Here is a 20,680-nt window from a genome sequence, read left to right on the forward strand (position 1 = left end):
AATCTTTTAATTGATGCCTTATAGCCCCTCACAGGAATATATATATATATATACATATTTTTAAAATGCTAATAGGCTTTTACTACATTAAAAAAAATGCACGTGCATTTACATTTTAACATAATTAAATCTAGGCTGTTGTCGGGGTGACTTTCCCAGATTTCCTACCTTTTTTTAAACATGATGCAGGGTAGTATGCAGAGTATCCCAGCCTATGAGATACTCCCTCATAAACACACACACACACACCCTGGCGGACCAGATTACCAGCTCCATAGGGCAAGAACCGTATCTGTCATCTCTTAAATCCCAGGGCCTGTCACAGCCCTGGCACATAGTGGGTGCTTGGAAAATGCTCAACTAAATGTATTCCATCTCCTCCATTTTTAACTTTTCACTATTCCCCAAATCCTGGAAGAGTGCCCTATAGGGGCTGCTGGGGCTCCAGGGCCTCCTTGCTGAAGCCCAGTTCATTGTTATATATAAGAGCATAGGCTCTGCAGTCACATTAGCCCCACTTTCAGGTTGCAGCTCTGTTGGCTACCAGCTGTGTGACTTTGAGAAAGTCTCTTGACCTCTCTGAGCCCTGATTTCATCTGCTGGAAAATAGAGATAATCATAACACTTATCTGCAGGATGGTTCTGAGAAGGAAATAGACCATAAATATATTACCCAGTCAGCCCAGTACCCAGAGAATAGGGAACTCTCAGTAAACAGTTAAGAAAGGAGTCTTTCCTCCTTCACTCACCTCCTACCCAGCTTCAAAGAGCTGGCAGCCTGCCAGCTGGCCTCCTGCCTTCAACCGTTTGCCAGATTTCCCAGGACTCTTCCTTTTTCTTGATTTATTTATATATTTATTTATTATTTTTTGAGACAGAGTTTTGCTCTGTCACCCTGGCTAGAGTACAGTGGTGTCATCATAACTCACTGCTACCTCAAACTCCTGGGCTCAAGCGATCCTCCTGCCTCAGCCTCTCAAGTAGCTGGGACTGCAGGCACATGCCACAATGCCTGGTTAATTTTCCTATTTTTATTAGAGACAGGGTCTTGCTCTTGCTCAGGCTGGTCTTGAACTCCTGACCTCAAGCAATCCTCCCCACCTCAGCTTCCCAGAGTGCTAAGAATACAGGTATCAGCCACCTGGCCCGGCCAGGACTCCTGCTTAATGTCCAGCCCATCATGGTTTAGGGCCCACCCTTCCAACTCACCATCATTCCCTCAACACCACCGCCCACCTTCACGGGGGGGGGGGGGGGGGGGGGGGCGCCTCCTAACCTGTAGCGTCTGATCCTATGGTCTCCCCCCAAACCCTACAGCTCTCCTCCCTGCTACCCCACCCCCCTCTTGTCTGCTCTCGACACTTCCTCCCCATTGGGCCCCTTCACCTGGGCCTGAGACCACTGTCTGGGCCCAGTAGGGAGCTCAGTGAGGCTGGAGGTAAGGACTCCCAGGTTTCCATGGACACAGAGACGACAGAGGCCCTGTCCCTGGGCTCCTGTTCTCTCAGAGGAACCCCACCCTCAGCCCTGTCACAGAGGCAAGAGCAATCTTTAAATACTTAAATTCGATCATGACAACCCCCTTTTAAACACTTTAGAAGCTTCCGAGAGCTCCTAGGATGAGACCAAAATCACCACCTCCCCTTCCGGCAGCCATACTGACTTTCTCTTAGTCCTTTGAATTCACAGAGTTCCCTCCAGCCTCAGAGGCGTGGGCTCGCCCCCTCAGCACTACACCTCTCCTAGGTAACTTGATTTCACACCTCAACTTTTTATTTTGAAATGCTTCAAACCTATGAAAAAGTTGAAAGAATAGTATGATAAACATTTGAATGCATACTCTTTACTGTTTCTACATGTATTCACCAATTGTTAATATTTTGCATATTTTACTTTGTCTTTCTCTCTCCCTACACATTCACACATGCACACATATTTTCTGAACCATTTGAAAGTGAGTTGCCCACAGCATAACATTTGAAATATTTCAGTATAAGTCTCCAAAGAACAATAACATTCTCCTATATAGCCATAAAGAAATTATCACATTTGAGGAATTTAACATTAATACAATAATATACTAGTAGATTTTCATAAATATTTGCAATGTGTCATTTTGGCCGTGTGCGGTGGCTCACACCTGTAATCCTAGCAGTCTGGGAGGTCGAGGCAGGAGGATTGCTTGAGCTCAGGAGTTTGAGACCAGCCTGAGCAAGAATGAGACCCCATCTCTACTAAAAATAGAAAAAATGAAAAAATTAGCCGAGAGTGGTGGCGCATGCCTGTAGTTCCAGCTACTCAGGAGGTTGAAGCAGAAGGATTGTGTGAGCCCAGGAGCTTGAGGTTGCTGTGAGCTAGGCTGACGCCACGGCACTCACTCTAGCCTTGGTTGACAGAGTTAGACTCTGTCTCAAAAAAAAAAAAAAAAAAGAAAGAAAGAAAGAAAGAAACATATAATGTGTCATTTTAACCTGTTTTGTTTTGTTGTTGTTGTTTAAATCCAGAATTCAATCAGAGAAGCATCAATTGCATTTGATTGCCACGTCTCTTTCCTCTCCTTTACTCTATAACAGCCTCCCTACCTTTTTAAAAAAAAAATGACATAGATATTTTTCTAAAGAGTCCAGGCCAGTTGTCTTTTAAATCGTCCCACGATCTGGATTTGCTGATTATTTTCTCATGGTTAGATGCATGTAAAACAGCCTTGGGAAGAGTACTCCGTGGTGCACTTCTCGCTGCCTCACAGCGGGAGTCGTTCACTGTTGGTCTGTCCCATCGTCAGTGATGCTAAATTTGTCCATGTGGTGAAAGCCGTGTCCCCAGATTTCTCCATTGTAAAGATATTTTTTGACATTTGTGAGTAATAAACAATCTGTGGATAATATTTTCGGACATGTGGCAACCCCTCATGCAATTTTAGTGATGATCCTTGCCTGGATCTGTTTTCACATGGGTAGTTACAAAGTGGTGATTTTCTGTCATTCCTTCCCCATTTATCTGCTGGCACTCTCCTGCAGATCACCTGGATGATTTCTTCAGATTTGAATTCACTGTCTTGTCCTCAGGAAGCCTAGGCTGGCTGAGCTCTCCCTAACCCCGAACAGGACTCTCCTCACACCCCCTTTTAGCCCCTGCTCTTGGGCTCCCTAGCACTCGACACACTTGCTAGTAGTTTATTGTGTGATTATTTAATATCAGCCCCTCCGTGTGCACCATGAGCTCCATAAAGACATTTGCGTCATGTTCACAGCTATAGCCTGTGTTCACACCTAGCCCAGTGTCTGGTATACAGTGATTGCTCAACAAATATCTCTTAATAAATGGACACAGAATTCAAACTCTTCCCACTTTTGGGAAGGAGGAGTGAGATTCCAGCTGTCCCTTCCAAACTTAACTTTACGTTGGCTGTGATGGCGCAGAGGTCACTCACGGCAGCTGTGTGCTCTGTTTTGAGTCTGAGACTTAGTCCAGCTGCTTGGCTATCAGGAGATCAGGAGATGGCAGATTAGGAGACATTTTAGGCCGGGGACAGAGCTTAGAAAAATTGTGAAGTTGTTGGTTGTGTGTGTTTATGCACCCTCCCCCAGCACACACACACAGTCCACAGTCCACTAGTGTCCACACACGCCCCCCCACAAACACACACTTTCATGCCTTCAAGGCCTGCCCCGCAGCGCTTCCCATGGTGCCAAATCCTTCTTATCTTGTGGCAACTTAACTCTCTTCACTGGCCTCTTCCCGCTCATTCAGGCAACAAATGTTTATTGAGGAACTTCTCTGTGCCAGATGGTGCCCACAATTGTCTAAAGGGCAGACTGTGTGTGTGCCAGGGCTATTTCTCCTTCCCCCTGCAAACTGAAGTAATTTAGTTCCTGAAAGTTAAAAAAACAAATTATGCTAATTGTCACTATGGGCCAGGCATGGCGGTGCACGCCCGTAATCTCAGCTAGTAGGGGAGGCTGAGGTGAGATGATCCCTTGAGGCCGGGAGTCTGAGGCTGCAGTGAGCTATGCTTGCACCACTCCAGTACAGCCCGGGTGACAGAGTGAGACCCTGTCTCAAAAAAAGAAAAGAAAGAAAAAAGAAATTGTTACTAAGGGGAAAATCCTAGTTGAGTTGAAATTCCCCTTAGGATTCCTTTATAGTTTAGTATTTTTTAAACTTACGAATCATTTCATTTTGTTGTTTTTAGTGCTCAGAGCCTCTAAAAGTCTCGGTCAGGTCCAGGTGCCAGCTTCGTGCTGGTGCTTCAGTAGGAAGCAGGCAGACACAGTGCCACCTCACAGGGGTCAGTGTGGGGGAGGGGCAGACAGGTACAACAGCAGTCACAATGTGACTGGTGCCACCATGGGGCAGCCACTGGGGTGGGAGCACAGCAGAGACACCTGACCCAGCCTGGGTGGGTTTAGGGCTCCACTCTGATAAATTTGATTCATGTGACCAAGGTCCAGGTGAAAGGGAACATTCCGGGGAACACCAGCTGCCCAGGAGTCGCAGCGAGAGGGGCCTGAGGAATAGGGAAGTGCCTCAGAAAAGGTTTGATGAGAGAATGTTTGAGAGCGGGTCTGGGGTGTTCTCGTAAAATAGCATGGGCAGGTTCTTATACGCCCGTGGATTTTATTCTGAGGGCTTAGGAAGCCATTGAAGTGATCAGATTTAGATTTTAGAAATTTCTTCCTGCTCCAGGGTCTCTTGGGGCCTCCTACATCTTCCTTTCGGTTCTTTCTAGGTTCCCACCTTTTTCTCTAGCTCGGGAACATTCTCCCCCATTTCCTACCTTCGCAGTCCTCAGGAGGGTGGTCTGATCCCCCTCACCGTGACAGAAAGCCACACTCTCATGGGAGATATGGAGGTGTGCCGTGCATTAAATGCATCTGGGACAGTAGAGAGCTGGGTTTGGGGACTGGCTCGTGGGGATCTGGCTTCTGAAGGATTATATAAGCACCTCCTACTTTGCTGAAAGGAGCAGGTCTTGGGCATGGGGTAGGGATAGGGTATGGCAGTAGATTTGGGAGCCCTGGGAGGGGACAGGAGGGGCGTGAGCTGTGCTGGCTTGGGGATTGCGCTCACCATCCCACTCTCTCCCCAGCTCCCAAAATGGCGATGACACCGGCACCTGGCCCAACAACCAGTTTGACACGGAGATGCTGCAAGCCATGATCTTGGCCTCTGCCAGTGGTAAGTGGTGCCACCGTGTGGGATGGGAGACTGGGGCTCTGCCGAGCCTCCCGTACTCACCGTGCCCGGAGGCCGGATATCAACCTGCGAAGTTTCTCCAGATCTTTCAGCTGCTCTGAGAGGACCTATGATGCCAGGACATAAAGCCAGGTTAAGGACCAGCAGAGGGCTTGGGTGTTGCAGGATGCCCAGAGGGGAGTGAACAAGGAAAGATCCATGAGCTGATGGAGGGAGTAATGGTTACAAGTCTGGCTCTGGGAGGGGACAGCATAAGTCAGGTCCTGGCTCTGCCACTTACTATCCTTGTGACTTTGATCAATTTGCTCAATCTCTCTAAACCTCCAGTTTCCTCAGCCCAGAAAATGGGGACAGTGACCCCGAAGGGTTGTTGTGAAGATTAAATGAGATGATACCAGAGAACCGAGAGTACCAGGCCTGGCATGGACAGGCCCTCGTGCAATGAAAGTGGGTGTGGATGTTTCCAGCAGAGAGAACACACTCTGGTCAATGGAGACTCCTTCTCTTTTTGCTGCACCGAACTCCAGAGCAGGGTTTTGGTTTTCCCACAAGGTTAACAAAGAGTCTCCCCGCGTAATGGAAAGGCAGCCAGGGGTTGCTGTCCCTGAAGAGTCACAAGGGTCCTGAGGGGAGACGGAACATTATCATTGGTACTGACAAGCACAGGCTTTGGAGGCAGGCCGGGCTGGATTCAAATCCTGGTGCCACCAGTTAGCTATGAGTCCTTAGGCAAGTGAATAAGCCTCAGCTTCACTTACTATGAAATGGGCACAATATTAACAGCTCTCATGGTGGTGTTGTGAGGGCCAAATGTAAGGCCCTCAGCACAGGATTGGCAGAGAGGAAGGGCACAGTACATAGTGGATATAATTAATTATTATCCTTATTGACCTATAAGGGTGGAAGGTAGAATTAGAATAATGCCTATTAATAAGGACTGGCTTCTGGAGCAGCAAATCCTGGGTTTATGGGGAGGCTGGCAGAGGATTAAGGCATTGGCTTTATGGAGTGAACGCAGAGCCCTGCGCTCCAGGTAAAATCACAGTAATCACTATAATCACGCTTGGGCACATGCTAAACAAACTTTGTGGGCCTAGAGTCAGTTAATCCTCTTAACAGCTCTGCAAGGCAGGTCTGATGATTTACACTGGACAGATGAGAGAACTGAGAAGTCACTTGCCCCAGGGCCCCCAGTTTTTAGCGGTAGAGCTAAGATTCTAACCCAGCTCCATTCTCAATTTCATGCCCTTTCCATGACAGTGACCATGGCTGCCTTTAGATCTAGCCTCAGTTTCCCTTTTAGCTTCCTAGGTCTAGAGGCTAAACTCCTCTTAAAGCCCTGCACTATTCTCCCAGATCAGGGTTACAAGATTCCCAGTCAAATTTTAATTTCAGATAAACAGCAAGTATTATTTTAGCATAAGTAGGTTTCAAATGTTGCATGAGACATATTATAATAAAAAAAATTACTCTTTATTTACCTGAAATTCAAATTTAACTGGGCAACCTGTATTTTCATTTGCTAACTCTGGCAACCCGAACCGGGACATCTATGAGGTTAGGTGGGGCCAGCCTGTGGCTGACGAAAGGCCAGAGGAAGGGCAAGTGGCAGGGGCTGCCAGCCTTCTGGGCACAGCTGTTCCAGGTCCGGGAAGGCTGTGAGTCTAGAGAGGCCAGATACTGAATTTGAATGAGGCAGGTGGCCGGGCCTGGGGAGATGCCAAGCGGGGCTCTCTCCAGGGAAGTAAACAGGTATATTTAGCTGTTGCGGTCTTGCGCCCTAAGGCCAGGAAGCAAGCTTGCTAGCCTAAATCCAGATGTTAAAAACAAAAATGAAATCAGTATTTATGGCCAAAAACCCTCTCAGCAGGTCCCCCTGGAACAGGGGTCACGAGGTTGGCTCCCCTCCCTTGTCAGGGCTCCACCCTTCTGGCCACTCAGGGCCTGACCTAGGTCTAAGCCTGGGCCCTGGGGAGTGGCCCCTGGGGGTGGAGGTGGCGGGTCAGGCCCTGCTCACTTTCACTTCACGCCTGCTTCCTAGCCCTGGAACCAGAGAGGTTCCTGGAGTCCAGCCCAGCCAGGCCTGTGGGGCTGCCGAGGGGGTGGGAGGGAGAGTGAGAGGCAGCCACACATGGGAGGCTTTTTAAATAAACATTTGGGGGGAGGCATGCTGTCAAGGAGGCTGCGGTTTGCAGCCCGACCAGCTCTGGTCTGGCTTAACCTGGCTACTCTGGAGATGCTGCCTGGGCCCTGGGCGGGTGGACTGGGAGGGGTGGGGGCAGGGGTGGGAGAGGTAAAGGGGCTGGGAGCTGAGTTTCCCTGAGTAGAGGCTGGCGCAGGGGAGGAGGCCAGCATCCATCCCCGCCTCCCCCAGACCAGAAGAGGCCCAGGTTCTTGCTGCTTTTCTAAATCTGTTTCTCCTTGGACCAAGAGAAAATCCCAGTCATTGCCCAACGTGGGCCTTGCAGGGAGTGGGGGTGTAGAGCCAGGGACCACTGAAGAACTGATTCTACAGAAGGTCAAGGCTGGCAATCCAACTTCTTCCCCTCAGATTTACAGATTTGAGGGGAAACTGAGGCCTGAGTAATGCAGGGCCTTGGCCTAGGTCATATAGCTCCTTAATAGCATGGCTGACCGGACAGAGACCTAGCGTCAGTCCCTTTCTATTACACACAGGATTCTCGGCTTCTCTCCCTCCTGGTCCAGCCCAACTCGATGGCACCCCATAATGTGGGCAGGGGCTGGCTTTGTCATTTTCACATATTCAGGTGCTTCTCGGAGCTCTTGGGTGCATGTAGGACGTGGGTGGCCCCCAGCTTCTAGTTACTTGGTCAAGCCCTTCCTGTATCTCAGTTTCTGCCTCCCTTCTCCCCGTTTCTCCCACATCTCTCCTCATTCTCTTCTGTGTGCACGAGGGTGAACACGAGACCACCCCCACCCCTCTCTGTCTCTGGCGCCTCTGCAGCCCCCCCCAACCCCTAAATCACTCCGGAATCCGGGCTCTTTGAAGCCAGATCTGGGCCCCCTCCCCTCACCCCTTCCATTCCCAGGCAGCTGAGGCTGGAAGAAGCTGACGGCCGTGGGGGCGGGGCAGTCACGGACCCAGCTCGCTTTTGGAGTTAATTAGGGAAAACAGAGAAATGTCAGCAGAATGGAAGGGCTGAGGGCGGGGCTGCCTGGGGAAGGAGAGGAGGAAGTGGGCAGCTGCTCCCTCCCACCCAAGCCCTCTTCCCCACCCCCAGAAGGCCCCCAGCCTCAGGGATTTGGGACTTGAAATGGAGGCTGTAGAAACCGGAGCGCCAGAGTGTGGCGGCTGAAAGACTGTCGCGCATCTCTGCCTTCCCCCCTCGGTGCCCTCCCCCTTCTTATGGTGGCTTTGAAAATATTTCCTGTCTCTCTATTTCTCAATCCCTGGTTAGTGTCCCAGGATTACTCAGCCTCTCCGGCTTTAGTCACCCTCTCTCCCTGCTCCCAGGCTGTAGGGTGGGGGCACAGGGAGACTGGGAGGGAAGCTCTTCTGCCCGCCTGGCCTGGCCATTCCTGGGGCTTTAACTCTCTCCCTGCCACGGAGGGTTTCAGGGCCGCCAGCAGGGAGCCCTAAGGAGTCAGACTCCTGCTTCCTCTGGCCCCACGCCCCACCCAGTTAGGGCGAGCATGTGGTAGAGGTGATGACACACTGGATGACAGGCACACTGGATGGTGATGGCAGTGATGACGAAGGCAGCAGCAAACATCTACTGAACACTTACCTGGGCATTGAATGAAGCACTGTCACATTTAATCCTCACAAAAATCCTATGAAGTAGGTACTTCTGTGCTCCTTAACCTTTACCTGCATGCACATCACCTGGCGTCTTATTAACATGCAGATTCTGAGAGTCTGCATTTTGAACACGTTCCCAGGTGATGCTGAGCTAGGGCCAGAGTGGGTCCTTCTGTGGGCCCAGTTTCTTCTGCACAGTGGGAGGTTGGGGGAGGTGCTCTTTGATGTCACCCGAGCTCTGACACTCTGAGCCTATGCCTACAGTGCACCGGCTGTCTGGTTCCCTGGATCATCATCTCCTCCACCTCATAGAACACGGTTCCCCCATCTCCTCTCCACCTCCTTTACCCTCACAGCAGGGATAAGGTCCAGCTGTGGTGGCGGTGATTGTACCCCCAGCATAGGCTTAAATTAGATACACCTGAGCCTGAGTCCTGCTCTAACATATACTGTCTGGCTTGGCCTTGGGCTAGTCTTTTACCTTCTCTAAACCTTGGTTCCCTTGTACATAAAATGGGGATAAGACCACATACCTCACTGGGTTAGTGTGTTGAGGTTAAAACTGATTGTGCAGGCTGGGCTAGGTGGAATATGCCTGTAATCCCAGCTCTTTGGGAGGCCGAGGTGAGAGAATCACTTAAGACCAGGAATTTAAGACCAGTTTGAGCAACATAGCAAGACTGTCTCTAAAAAGAAAACAATTTTTTTTTAATTAGCCAGGGGTGGTGACTTGAGCCTGTAGTCCCAGCTACTTGGGAGGCTGAGATGGGAGGTTCACTTGAGCCCAGGAGTTCAAGACTGCAGTGAGCTGTGATCATACCACTGCGCTCCAGCCTGGTGACAGAGCAAAATCCTGTCTCAAAAAAAAAAAAAAAAAAAAAGTGATCATGAAACATCTAGCAAAGTGCTTGGCACAGAGTAGGCGGTCAAATGCAGTTATGAAATGAATGCTTGGAAGAGCACTCCCCGCCCTCACACAACCAATGACAGAGCGACTGCATACCTACTGTGCGCCAGGTGCTGGTTGGAGAAGGCTTGGAGCATGTACAAACCACGGTCACTGCCCTCCAGGAGCCCACGGCCGAGTGTGGAAGCCAAAGGCTCCCCTGGTTAGGGGAAGGATTTGAGAGCCAGTGTCTCGACCCTGGCTCAGAGAAGTACTAGCTAGCATGTTTTGAGCACTTACCACGTACCAGGCACTATTCTAGGTACCTTACATACATTTTCTTCTTTAGCCTTCACCAAAACCAGAAGAGGTGGATACTATTATTATCCCCATTTTGCAGATCAGAAAACAGAGGCAGCATAGGGCGGTTAGGTAGACTTGCCCAGGATCACAGTTAGTGAGAGAAAGAGCTAGGAACCAAACCTAGGCTTTCTTACTCCAGAGCCTCTTAACCTATGCCCTCAACTCCTGGATAGAGACAACCTAGGTGACTACTGTATTCACAATGCTCAGCATGGTCAGGGCTCAGGGTGCTTTGTAGACATTCATTAACTGCTTATGGTATAAGAGAGTGACAGTTAAGGACCCTAAGTGTAACCCCCAGCTGATCCTCCTGTGTCTCCGCAGAAGCTGCTGATGGAAGCTCCACCCTGGGAGGGGGTGCCGGCACCATGGGCTTGAGTGCCCGCTACGGCCCCCAGTTCACCCTGCAGCACGTGCCCGACTACCGCCAGAACGTCTACATCCCTGGCAGCAACGCCACACTGACCAATGCAGCTGGCAAGCGGGATGGCAAGACCCCAGCAGGTGGCAACGGCAACAAGAAGAAGTCGGGCAAGAAGGAGAAGAAGTAATGTGGAGGACAGGCCTTAGAGCCACAGGGCAGCCTCCCTCCCCAACCAGCCCAGCTTCTCCTTACCTGTACCCAGGCCTCAGAATTCAGGGCTCACCCCCAAGATACCGGTAGGGGCCAAGGCCATGCTCCCCTTGGGAAACAGAAACAAGTGCCCAGTTAACAGCCCCCTCTCTGCCCCCAGGGGGTTGAATATGCAAAGGGAGTTCTTCTGGGAACCCCCATCCAATCAATTGCTGTACCCAGGGGGGTAGTGGGGTTAGTGTAGACACCAAGAACCATTTGTCACACCCCCTTTCTTTACAGCTGAACTCCTCCATCCTCCAAATCAATCAGGCCCATCCATCCCCCGCCTCCCTCCCGGCCCCGCCCTACTCCCTCAACAGTTCCTCTCCCTTGAGTAAGGTGGTTGGGGTGTTGAGGTACCAGGTGACCTAAAAAGGCTCATAGTTCTGAAGAGTTGGAAGGACATCATGACCTCTTGGCTTCTCCTTCAATTCTCAATCTTCCCCCAAAGCATGGTTTGGTCCAGTCCCTTCATCTCCTTCCAGACCTGAGACCAATGCTCAAGTTTTGGAGGACAAGGTCACCATCCCCATGGTACTTATGCTTGCTGGATTTAGGGAGAGCATTTTGCTACCAAGCCTCTTCCCTATGCCCTGGGGACCAGTCTTTTGTTTTGTTCTTTATTGTTTGATGTTCCCACTGCATGCTGTGACTACCTTACTCCCTCCTCAAACAAGAGACTCCATTGCATGTTCCGAGACAGTATGGGGTGGTAAGATATAGAAGGGAAGTGTGTGTATGTAGATGGGGGGGGATGGACCAAGCTTGACCCATCAGTTATCAGTGTCTTTCAGGAGGCTCTGTATGTCCCCAGGGTACTGACCAGATCTCCAAATTCCAGCCACAAACCAATCACCAGGCTGGACCCTCACCCCCCAACAATAGGGCTCAGCCCAGGCAGCCAGCTTTGGGCCGAGCTACCAGGACCAATGGATTTAAACTGGCATTTCAGACCAAGGAATCTCTGAGAAGGTTTAGGATCAGGTCCCCTGGAGGGGTCAGAGGGGCTTCTGTAGGTGCCGGGTACTCCAGAGGTGCCTCTGGTGGAAGCCAGCAGAGCCCCAGCAGGAAGGAAGAGCCAGCTGGTCCCTTCTTAGTCCCTGGGTTGAGAAGGCAAGAAACCAGAGCAGGGACCAGGTGGACAGACCGTCTCAGCCCAGGATAGGGCTTCTCCACAGGGGCCCTGCCCTTCTCAAGCCTCGGTCCTTCAACTTGCCAGGTGCCATTTCTTCTCTGTGAAGGCCACTGCCCAGGCCCCCAGTCCGCCCCCTAGTGGCCAGAGCCTGGTTAAAGTCCCCCAGTGCCTCCTTGTGCATAGAACTTCCTCTCCCCACGCCCTTCTGCCCCCGGGGCCCCGTTCGTACAGCGGGGCTGCCAGCGAACCCCACCCCAGCCCTGCGGTAGTGTAGAGCCCTCTCCCCCTTTCGGCTGGTGTAGAATAGCCAGTAGTGTAGTGCGGTGTGCTTTCACGTGATGGCGAGTGGGCAGCGGGCGGCGGGCTCCGCGCAGCCGTCCGTCCTCGAGCCTGCCTGCGGCGGCCCGTGCTGTGTTTCGTGCTGTGTCCGCGCGCTGCGGCGCCCCCTCCCCCGTACTGACTCCTATAAGCGCTTCTCTTCGCATAGTCACGTAGCTCCCACTCCGCCCCCTTCCTGCGTCTCACGCAAGTTTTATACTCTAATATTTATATGGCTTTTTTTCTTCGACAAATAATAAAAAGGTTTCTTCTGAACGGTCGCACGTGTCTGTGTCGGGGGCGGGGGGGGTCCCGGCACGTGCGGAGGAAGCGAGGAGCCGAGAGGTGTGTGCTGGCGGGAGGGAGGCATCGGGAGGGGCGCCTCGAGTGCTCATTGTGTGCGAACGGAGGGTGCGTGACTGTCCGAGACGGCTGCGTACCCCCGCAGTCCCGTCCTGCCTTGTCGCCGCGCGGTGGGCTGGCGTGGAGGTTGCGGCCCCGCCCCGCGCGGTGCGTAATCGGCTCGCGGCGCCGCCGTCCGCTCGCGGCTGTCTCCGGGCAGAAGAGGCGACCCCGCGCGGGCGGGGCGGGGCGGGGCGGGGCGGGGCGGGCCAGGAGCGCCGGCGAGGGGCGGGGCCGCTTCCTCCGAGCCCGCCCTCCCCGCTAAAGTCGCCTCCCGGGAGCGCCCGGGCGGGAGGCGCGGGCCGGGGACGGACTCTCCTTTGCCCGCCCCCTCCACCCCCACTGCCTAGGGCTTTCGGGAACGCCGCGGAAGGGGGACGGAGGGGGACGCAGTGCGGGAGGATGGGAGGCGATTCTCCGAGGCCGAGACTGTAGTCGGGCCTCAGTTTCCCCATCTGGAAATAAGCCTTCCCGCTTACCTCTCCGCAACGAAGCTAAAGAAATGGGAGGGCTCGTCGCTTTCTGGCGGGGGTCAAGGGGACTGAAAGGACATGCAGGGAATGAGATCGCCCGCAGACCCAGCCCCCCTCCCTCCCTCGGTGCTTTTCCATTCAATCCCGGCTCTGCCATCTCCCCGCCCCTCCGCCTGCCTCCTCAGCGCGCGCGAGGCACCGAGGGATCCCGGGGTTGCGGCCGCCAGAGAAGCAGCGGGAAACACGGGCCGGGCGGGGACAGGGAGGGGAGCGGGAGCGGCGGAGGGGCAGGAACGCGGAGGCACTGGGGTTATCGGGCAGGTCAGCGAGACTATGTGGAGCTGTCTCTGGGCTCCCTCCGCAGCGGAGTCTCTCAGGGCCGGGTCACCCGTTCTGCCGGATCCTGAAGTCTGTTGTCATGGAAACCAAACCTTCCAACTAAGCATCTGGGGGCGACTTTCTTGCGTGGGAGGAAGGGTGGTGTGCGCGGTTGCTGAGCTGGAAGGAAGGTTTTGTTTCTCGGAGGCAGGCTGCGGAGGGGCGGGGTGCCGGGCGCCTGGGTTCTATTCCAGGCACGACAGCAGACTGGCAGAGCACGTGAGCAGCTGTGGTTGGTCCCCTAATTGGTATGTGTGCCTGTAAAGCCATGAGCCAGAAACGCGCGTGGCCTCTGGGGCAGAGGAAAGGAGGCGGCGGGCAGCCCACCCCCACACCTCCGGCCATACTGGGGAGGCAGCTGCCCAGGCTCCAGGGCTATTTAGAAGGCTTTTATTTCTGGGCCCAAAGCCTGCCCAAATGAGTTTGTGGTCCTTTGCAGGCCCCTCCCTGTCTATCCCGAGTCTGTTCGTAGCTTGCAAGGTTTCTTTCTGCAGGTCACAACGCACCCAGACAACTATGGCTCTAAGTGACAAGGCAACTGGAGCATGACCTTGGGCTTCTGACCTCTGCCAGGCAGGCTCAGGTTCCCACCCCAGTGTAAGCTCCTCTAGTCTGGAATGTGGTCTGTGGCCACTAAAAGAGCAGTGGGAACTGGAAAATGGGAGTCAGATGTCTCCCTCAGCAAGATGAAGATTAAACTATGTAGTGACATCTGGGAGCATGGGGTGGTGGGGAGTTAGGACTGAGTTCCAGAAAAGGTTCCAAGCCAAGAGGCAGCAAAGTGAAAGAGCTGAGGAGCTGAGCGGGCCGCCTACACCTTTTCTGAGGGCAAACAGCTCTGAGGTGAGCTCTGGTGGGGCAGAAGCCACCATGTATCAATCATCTCTAACCCTGTGCCCAAGCACAGTGTCTCTGGCCCCTTTACCTTTTTCGCAATGGTTTGTCAGGTCAACCAGGGGTTTGAGGCAGGAAAAAGAGCAGAGGAGCCTGGACTGGAGTGAAAAGAAACAGCTCTGAAATTCAGAAAGGAGGCTGCGAGGCAGTCCCAGTTCAATGCTTTATTAACAGTTGGAGACAAACCCAACAACTGGAGGTGATGGCATCCCAGAAGTCCAAGAGGTGAGGGAAATAGATTTGCATTTTGTATCCCCCCTTTTTATTAAATGCATCTTAGCAAAAGTAGATTAAAAAAGAAAGGGGTCAAAGTCCCAGATGTCCACCAGCAGGGAGAAGGAGGTGACCCAGAGGAGCAACAGACCCTGCACCAGTGCCTTCCCAGGAGCAGCTAGAGGAGCTGCCCTGCCCTTCAGACACAGGCTCCGGCAGCCAAGCCCTTCCTGGCTGCAAGGCCTCCTTGTAGGAACCCTCAAGGTTCCTAACCTCTGCTTGCTCTAACAACTATAATTCTGGGCCAAACCCTCACAGTGCCATTCTTTCTCCCTGGCTGGGGATGGAAAGCTGAAAGGGCCACAGGAGGGCAAAAGTATCACCCTAAGCCACAGAATGCGAGCTTCCTCTGGCTAGAACCACCAGACAGTTCAGTCTGCCTGCTGTTCAGAAGACAGCAGGGGCACAGTGTGCACAAGCACTTCCTGTGCCCACTCGCCCAGAGTGTCCAGTTAGCATTTGCACATTTGGCTTGATACATTTACTAATTTTATAAAAACTCCATGGTCTTAGAGCTCCCACTACTCTTAGGCCTGGCCCAGCTCAACCAGAGAAGAGGCTCCTCCTGCCTCAGAAATGATGCTGGGAGAGAGAATCGCCTCGGCCTCAAGGGTCCAGAAGGCTTCAGGGCCGAGGTGAAGGTCCAGGGCATTGGGGTTGAGGCCTGTGAGGAGAAACCCCAGGAATTCTGGAACTGGCCATCAAAGCCTCTTACATTATGGAGGGGAAAAGGGGAAGGAAAGGTTTTCTTTAAAAAAGATTTTTTTTTTCATACAAAAATAGATCCATTTGCAAAACAATTTCTCAGCCAGGAGGCTCCACCTCCCATTTCCTTGGAGACAGAGGGTGAGGTGTTGAGATGGTCACGACACAGCCCATAGTCCAGGTGAGAGGCACCAAAGCTCTGGGGAAGGCATGAGGGACCTTGGATTGGTAGCCTGGGGGCTAGGACAGAGGGTCCAGAGAGCACAAAGCATGGTGGCAGGCTGGAGGCAGGTCCCACACCGTCACTATGCCCCGGCTGCCTGCCACAGGCTCTGGCCTGGGCCATGGCAGAACAGGTAAGTGGTCTAGATCCTTTTGTATTGAGAGGCCTTTCCCAGGAAGGTGGAGGGAGGGTGGGATTTGCTCCCCATGTCCCAAGGAGCAGCTCCCAACGCCACAGCACTAATAATAAATAACAATAGCCAGAGAGGGAAGGGAAGAGCAGAGGGGATAGCAATGAAAGGAGGAATCTAGCCCAAAGGTTCATAAGCCCCATGCTGTTCTCAGGGCCAGAGAAACCACAAAAGAAAAGCACAAATCCAGCAAGATTGACCTAAGGGAAAGCCCACTGGAAAGTCAGGGGCCGAGGAAGCAGGCTGGGCCTTATCTGAGATCAGGCCCTCTGAGTAACAGAGAGGAGACAGGGTTAAGGCAGCAACACGGACCCTGCTTTGGTAATACAACAGCCAGGGCTGGCTGGGTTGGGCTCAGGCCTCCCCCACACTGCCCTTTCCTTCTGGCCTCCAGGCAGCTGAAGCTGTATGTGATGTTCGGAGAGCAGCAGGCCAGAGAGAGAGACAGGGTCAGAGTGGTGGGAGCGGCCACCCCAGAGGAATATCCCCTCCAGCCTTTAGGCACATGCTGAAGGGTGGGACAGTCTGGGGCTCCCTTCAGGAGCTGCCACGGCCACAGGACCCAGCTTAGCTTGCACGGCCAACTAACTCCTTGGCTTCCTCAAGGATTGTGGGGACTGCCTCACTGGTCTTGGGCATCTTGGCAGCAACAGCAGTCATGGCATCGTCCTTGGTCAGCTCCGAAGCTAGCAGAGATGTGACTGCACACCCGGCCTTCCTGTTGGCTGCAAGAGAAGACATGAGAGACCTCATCCACGGAAGGCCCAGTTTCTAATCTCTTCCAAACTCTGTGGCAGACATTCAGCCGTAAGCCATGCAGACGTTGCTGCCTCGTCCAGTTCACTGAGGCCCTTACTTTGAAGAAGGGGCAGAGATCCAACACGTGGGATACACCTTTGGGTATCAAAGAATTGGAGAGAGTGTGGTGCAACAGGAGAGCAGACTTGCCTGTGCTTCCTAGTGTGAAAACAGTACAAAGGTTTGAAGAGAGCTAAACAGAATTGGGCATATTAGTTATGTGACTTAAAGAGAGATGAAGTACTAAAAGTCTCTTTCTCATAATAGGGTTATTGGAATTAAATAGGCTAAAGCTCAGTATGTAGATTATTTTTGTTTTCTTGATAGTTCCCAGGAAGCTCCTAGACCAACAACCTTTTCAGTCAGCCCTGGGAGGGTTGTCCAGAGCAAAAGGCGGCCTCCAGCAGGCTGCTGTGGGGACTCCCGCAAAGAGGAGTTTACTGACTGGCGTCACATGCACATCACGCTCCTACGTGTTCCTACGACAACAGATGCCCACATGCCTCCCACCTCCTCAAGGGTTGCAGCTGTGATACAAATGCCCAGGGCCCTACATGGTGTACAGAGAGAGAGAGTGTGTGTGTGTGTGAGTGTGTGTGTGGGAGGAGGGGGTAACAAAGGGTATGTCAGGGAAAGTGGAACTGGCACCAAGGACGGCTGGGAATGGACCCCTACAAAGATATCTAAGCCCAACTGCCTAAGGGATTGTGAAGATCCAGTTATCAGCCCAAATAGGAAGAGAAGAACCAATCAGTCCACGAGCTTCTGTTGTAACTGCTGGGATTCAACCCCAGGGCTCTCACATTCATTTATGGAATCCAGATTTATGGCCCCAGTATCCTCAACTGGATGGTGGCTCCTTGGGACCATGCCCATCTCAAGATGTCTGCCTCTTCCTATGCCCCAGAAGCAGCACAGAGCAACTGCATGTACACAAAGAGCTGCCTGGCATGAAAGAAACCAGATGCAAAAGGGCGTACACATTATGGTTCCATATCTATGAAATGACCAGCACAGGCACATCCATTGAGATAGAAAGTGGATTAGTGATTGCTAGGAGCTGGGAGAGGGAAGAAGCAGAAATAATTGTTAATGGGTATGAGATTTTTCTTTTCAGGATGATGAAAATGTTCTGGAATTAGACAGTGGTGATGGTTGTACAATGTCTTGAGTATATTAAAAATCCTTGAATTGTACAATAAAATGGTGAATTTTAGGTATGTGAATTATATCTCAATTTTTTAAAAAAGGCCAAGTGTGGTGGCTCAAGCCTGTAATCCCAGCACTTCGGGAGGCCGAGGCAGGAGGAGGATCACTTGAGGCCACAATTTCGAGACCAGCCTGGCAATACAGTGAAACTCTATCTCTACAAAAAAATTTTAAAAATCAGCTGAGTGGCCGGGTACAGTGGCTCACGCTTGTAATCCTAGCATTCTCGGAGGCCAAAGCGGGAGGATAGCCTAAGGTCGGGAGCTCGAGACCAGCCTGAGCAAGAGCAAGACCCCGTCTCTACAAAAAAATAGAAAAATTAACCCTGCACGGTGGTGCATGCCTGCAGTCCCAGCTACTGGAGAGGCTGAGGCAGGAGGATTGCTTGAGCCCAGGAGTTTGAGGTCGTAGTGACTGCCCAGGCAGTACTCTAGCTCAGGCAACAGAGTGAGAACCTATCTCCAGAAAAAGAAAAAAAAAGATCTCAGATCAACAACCTAACTTTATGCTTAAGGAACTAGAAAAAGCAGCACAGACTAAACCCAAAGCTAGCAAAAGGAAGGAAATGAAAATAGAAAAATTAGCCGGGCATGGTGGCGCATGCCTGTAGTCCCAGCTTCTTGGGAGGCTGAGGCAGGAGGATCGCTTGAGCCCAGGAGTTTGAGGTTGCTGTGAGCTATGACGACACCACTGCACTCTAGCCTGGAGCAACAGAGTGAGACTCTGTCTCAAAAGAAAAAAAAAAAAAAGAAAGAAAAAAAATGTATAAAAAATTAGCTGAGCCCAGTGGTGCTATGGTGTGCGCTTACAATTTGAGGTGGGAAGATCGCTTCAGCCCAGGAGTTTGAGGTCACAGTGAGTATGATCGCGCCACTGCACTCCAGCCATAAAGAAGCAGGCCCAGATGGAGGAACCTAGCACCCCTAAATGAAGACTACAGGACCCAGCAGCTGCGGGATATGGGTAGGAAGGAAGAAGAGCCCAGAGGGGCCAGTGCTTCCTTTGGAGCAGCAAAAGCTTTAGGTAGGCAGAAGCCAAACGAGATCAGAAAGCCCAAGTCTTTGCTAAGGCTGTCGTCAGTGTTCCTGCAGAGCCGTGACCCAGAGCCGCTATTTCACCCCAGCAGAGGCTACCCACGGGTCAGGCAGGGAACACACAGCATGCCCACAGGTTACCAATTTATAAGTCTCTTCCTCCTCCTCCACCTCCTCCTCCCAGGGGCACATGGGATTATCTACCAAGAGAAAGAACAGTGAAGATCCTGACAGCCACAAGGGCTTATTAGTTACAGGTCAGAGGTGTGTTACCTAAACTGTGGATTTTACCAAACCACTCATTAGATTATCACCATAGCAGTGACTGGCAGGTGAGGACAAGGAATCCATGTGAGTAGACTGTAACCATATGCTTCTCCCACCTTCCTTCTTAGTCTCTCACCACCACCATCTTCCTCAGCCCTGCCGAGTGTCCTCTTTTCTGAAGTACTCCCTTCTCTAGACTCAACTTCGTACATCCCAAAAGGATATCACTTTGTTCCTCCTTTGAATTCAACCTTCAGCAGTTGAGAACATTCTGCAACTACTTGTGTGTGACTCTAGTGGTGTATACACTGAAATAACCTCTGACTCCAGACCCTGGGACAAAGAACTCTGGGCCTTCAGGGACACTTGTCTGGACAACACAGGAGAAATCAGCGTTCAAGTGTGGCAAGTCTTAAGCCACTTCTTTCTTTAGTTTCTTTCTCTAAACTAAGAAGATACCAGTTGTACATAATCAAGCAGCGTTTGTAGATTTTTCTAGACTCAAAGGAGATTCTGATGTATTATAGACTTCATAAGAAGCAGGAGCAGATATGATAAGTAGAGAGAAGACCAAAATTTCCCTTTTAAGCCTTGAAAGTATGTACACTAGGGAATGGACAGAACGTGGCCAAAGGTCAGGGATGAGAAAGCTCTTGTTGGAAGTGGCAAGAGAATCAATGCAACCCAGGCATCCTGCCTGTCACTCTGTCTCCTCTGCCACCATTATGCTGAGCAGTTTGAACAATCAAGAAAAACTAATCTCTTCCCTTCTCTCCCCAACTTGAGTGCTTAAGACTATTGAAGAGTAGTCTCAGAACCAGATAAATATTTTGACTAGATGGGATGGGGGGATCCTTAACTCTAAGAGAACAGTCCCACAGGGTCTAGGGGAAAAGGGAACTGTCTTGAGACACTAAGTCAAAGTTTTCTGAGGCCAGACTCCTAGAAGTTAGGGTGGGCTAGGATAAAAAACTCAGCAAAATCAACCATATAACACTAGTATAGCTGAATTTCAAAAAGGTTAATGATTTGGAAAAAGACCTTTATTAAAACACAGGCTAGGAATTATTACTAAAGAGGTAGCGTGCTCCTGTTAATAAGCTTCCTTAGGGAAGAGGAAACTAGGACAGATGGGGTGATCATTATCATCCTAAATAAATTATTGTCTAAAACTCATCTAATTATACTTCCTGTCCTATTTTTACAAAAGTGGGGGGAGAGTAAGTAATGATACAGGTAACATTCTTATCAACCTTCTCCAGATAGGCAGTCATCAGAAAACCTCTCTGAAATCTGGACATAGTGATTTCACTATGTCCAGGACTCTCATTGCTAGAAGGTATGAATGAATATTTCTAGGCTGGGCACCGTGGCTCACACCTGTAATACTAGCACTTTGGGAGGCAAGAAGGGAGGACTGTTTGAGGCCAGGAGTTGAGATAAGCCTGGCCCACATAGTGAGACCCTGTCTCTACAAAAAAATAAAAAAAAGAAAAGTAGCTGGGTGTCATCCTAGCCACTGTAGTTCTAGCTACTCAGGAGGACTGCTTGAGCCCA

General features: G+C 51.4%; 2 protein-coding genes across 18 annotated transcripts in view; one reads left to right on the plus strand and one right to left on the minus strand.

Annotated features, from left to right (window-relative positions):
* The window catches only part of LOC105862535 (protocadherin gamma-C4), a 162,640-nt gene extending 150,087 nt beyond the window's left edge, over window positions 1-12,553 (plus strand). For all 16 annotated transcript variants that reach the window (XM_020282263.2, XM_020282258.2, XM_020282267.2 and 13 more), the window contains exons 3-4: window positions 5,090-5,178; window positions 10,533-12,553. In XM_020282263.2, the coding sequence (XP_020137852.2) occupies window positions 5,090-5,178; window positions 10,533-10,759 (316 nt within the window). In that variant the 3' untranslated portion in view covers window positions 10,760-12,553. The remainder of the gene's footprint in view (window positions 1-5,089; window positions 5,179-10,532) is intronic.
* A 1,996-nt stretch (window positions 12,554-14,549) lies between these two features.
* The window catches only part of DIAPH1 (diaphanous related formin 1), an 83,969-nt gene continuing 77,838 nt past the window's right edge, over window positions 14,550-20,680 (minus strand). For both annotated transcript variants that reach the window (XM_012749010.2, XM_012749009.2), the window contains one exon: window positions 14,550-16,540. In XM_012749010.2, coding sequence (XP_012604464.1) covers window positions 16,383-16,540 — 158 coding nt within the window. In that variant the 3' untranslated portion in view covers window positions 14,550-16,382. The remainder of the gene's footprint in view (window positions 16,541-20,680) is intronic.

This window comes from Microcebus murinus, chromosome 21, assembly GCF_040939455.1.
Source record: "Microcebus murinus isolate Inina chromosome 21, M.murinus_Inina_mat1.0, whole genome shotgun sequence".
Lineage (NCBI taxonomy): Eukaryota > Metazoa > Chordata > Mammalia > Primates > Cheirogaleidae > Microcebus > Microcebus murinus.